This window comes from Cnephaeus nilssonii (assembly GCF_951640355.1).
Source record: "Cnephaeus nilssonii genome assembly, chromosome: 13".
In the NCBI taxonomy this organism is placed as follows: domain Eukaryota; kingdom Metazoa; phylum Chordata; class Mammalia; order Chiroptera; family Vespertilionidae; genus Cnephaeus; species Cnephaeus nilssonii.
Genome location: NC_137084.1, coordinates 40778480 through 40780114, shown reverse-complemented (window position 1 = coordinate 40780114; position 1635 = coordinate 40778480). Strand labels below are relative to the sequence as shown.

Here is a 1635-nt window from a genome sequence, read left to right as displayed (position 1 = left end):
TAAAAATCATCCAGTAACCTATATCTGCATTCTTGGACACACTTAATTGCCCCATCATAGTGAGTATATCTCACAAAATGCCATTTGAAATCACATTATCATATAATCAGATTATTATATAAATCTAGGTACGAACAGAAAACAGAAGAGAGATAAACCACACTGACACCTTGAATCAGAAGCTCTAAAGCAGCGAGTTCTAAGCCATCATGTTTGAGCTTAATGGCACAGTCTTCATGCCCTCGGTGCTGACACTGGTGGGGATCCCTGGCCTGGAGTCTATTCAGTTCTGGATTGGCATCCCTTTCTGTGCCATGTACATCATTGCTCTGTTTGGGAATTCTCTGATCCTGGCCATCATCAAATCTGAGCGCAGCCTCCATGAGCCCATGTATCTCCTCCTGGCAATGCTTGGAGCCACAGACATTGCTCTCAGTACCTGCATCCTGCCAAAAATGCTAGGAATATTCTGGTTTCATCTGCCAAAGATATACTTTGATGCCTGTCTCTTGCAAATGTGGTTTATTCACACCTTGCAGTCCATTGAGTCAGGTATTCTGCTGGCCATGGCCCTGGACCGCTATGTGGCAATCTGTAATCCTCTGAGACATGCAACCATTTTTACCCACCAACTTCTCACTAAGATTGGGGTTGGGGTGACACTCAGAGGAGCCCTTCTTGCGACTCCATGTCTCATCCTCATCAAATGCCGGTTGAAGTATTACTGGACCACTGTGGTCTCCCATTCATACTGTGAGCACATGGCCATCGTGAAATTGGCAGCAGAAGATATTAGAATCAACAAGATCTATGGTTTGTTTGTGGCTTTCATTATACTTGGCTTTGATATAATCTTCATCACACTATCCTACATTAAAATATTTATAACTGTCTTCAGTCTGCCTCAGAAGGAAGCCAGGCTCAAAGCCTTTAACACCTGCATTGCTCACATTTGTGTCTTTCTTGAGTTTTATCTCCTTGCTTTCTTCTCCTTTTTTACACACAGATTTGGCTTCCACATTCCACCTTACATTCATATTCTTCTGTCTAACCTTTACTTGCTTGTCCCACCATTGCTCAATCCTATTGTATATGGTGTGAAGACCAAACAGATTAGAGACCGAGTGTCCCACATTTTTCATTCTAAAGATGCCTCTGGATTTCTTATTAATCTTTTATCAAATAAAAAAATTTTACATGAGAAACACTAGCTTTTAGTGAGAGTCTGTGCTTTAGAAAGTTTATTGTATGCTAAAATATAAAGTTCTAGGTTTGTATTAGAGATAGTAAAGCTATGATTACTAAAATAATTTCTTTTGTTATAAATTTGGAATTATTTGAAACATATATTTAGCTGATAAGTGACAAAAGAATAAACTATGAATACTTGTTTGTAGTTAAATCAGCTTTTAGTAAAGTACATTCTGTAAAAGCACAACAAAATATTACTAATTTTAGCCTCTGTTTAAAAATATCAAGTGATATTGATGCCACTGCATAGAAAATAGTATAAAGCATTAAAATGTGGTGTACATGAAATAAAATTATATGTAATATAATTGTTTATGATCATACTCATTATAATCTTTATCATTAAGGCTCTAAAATCTTTATTTTGTGATGATCAATTATACA

The 1635-nt window shown here is 37.1% G+C and overlaps 1 protein-coding gene across 1 annotated transcript; it reads left to right on the top strand.

Annotated features, from left to right (window-relative positions):
- Positions 1-209: 209 nt before the first annotated feature.
- On the top strand, positions 210-1211 carry LOC307110114 (olfactory receptor 52A5-like; the record flags this gene model as incomplete). Its single annotated transcript, XM_079789159.1, has 1 exon — positions 210-1211. The coding sequence occupies one exon, from the start codon at positions 210-212 to the stop codon at positions 1209-1211; it is 1002 nt and encodes a 333-aa protein (XP_079645285.1).
- Between the last annotated feature and the right edge of the window lie 424 nt (positions 1212-1635).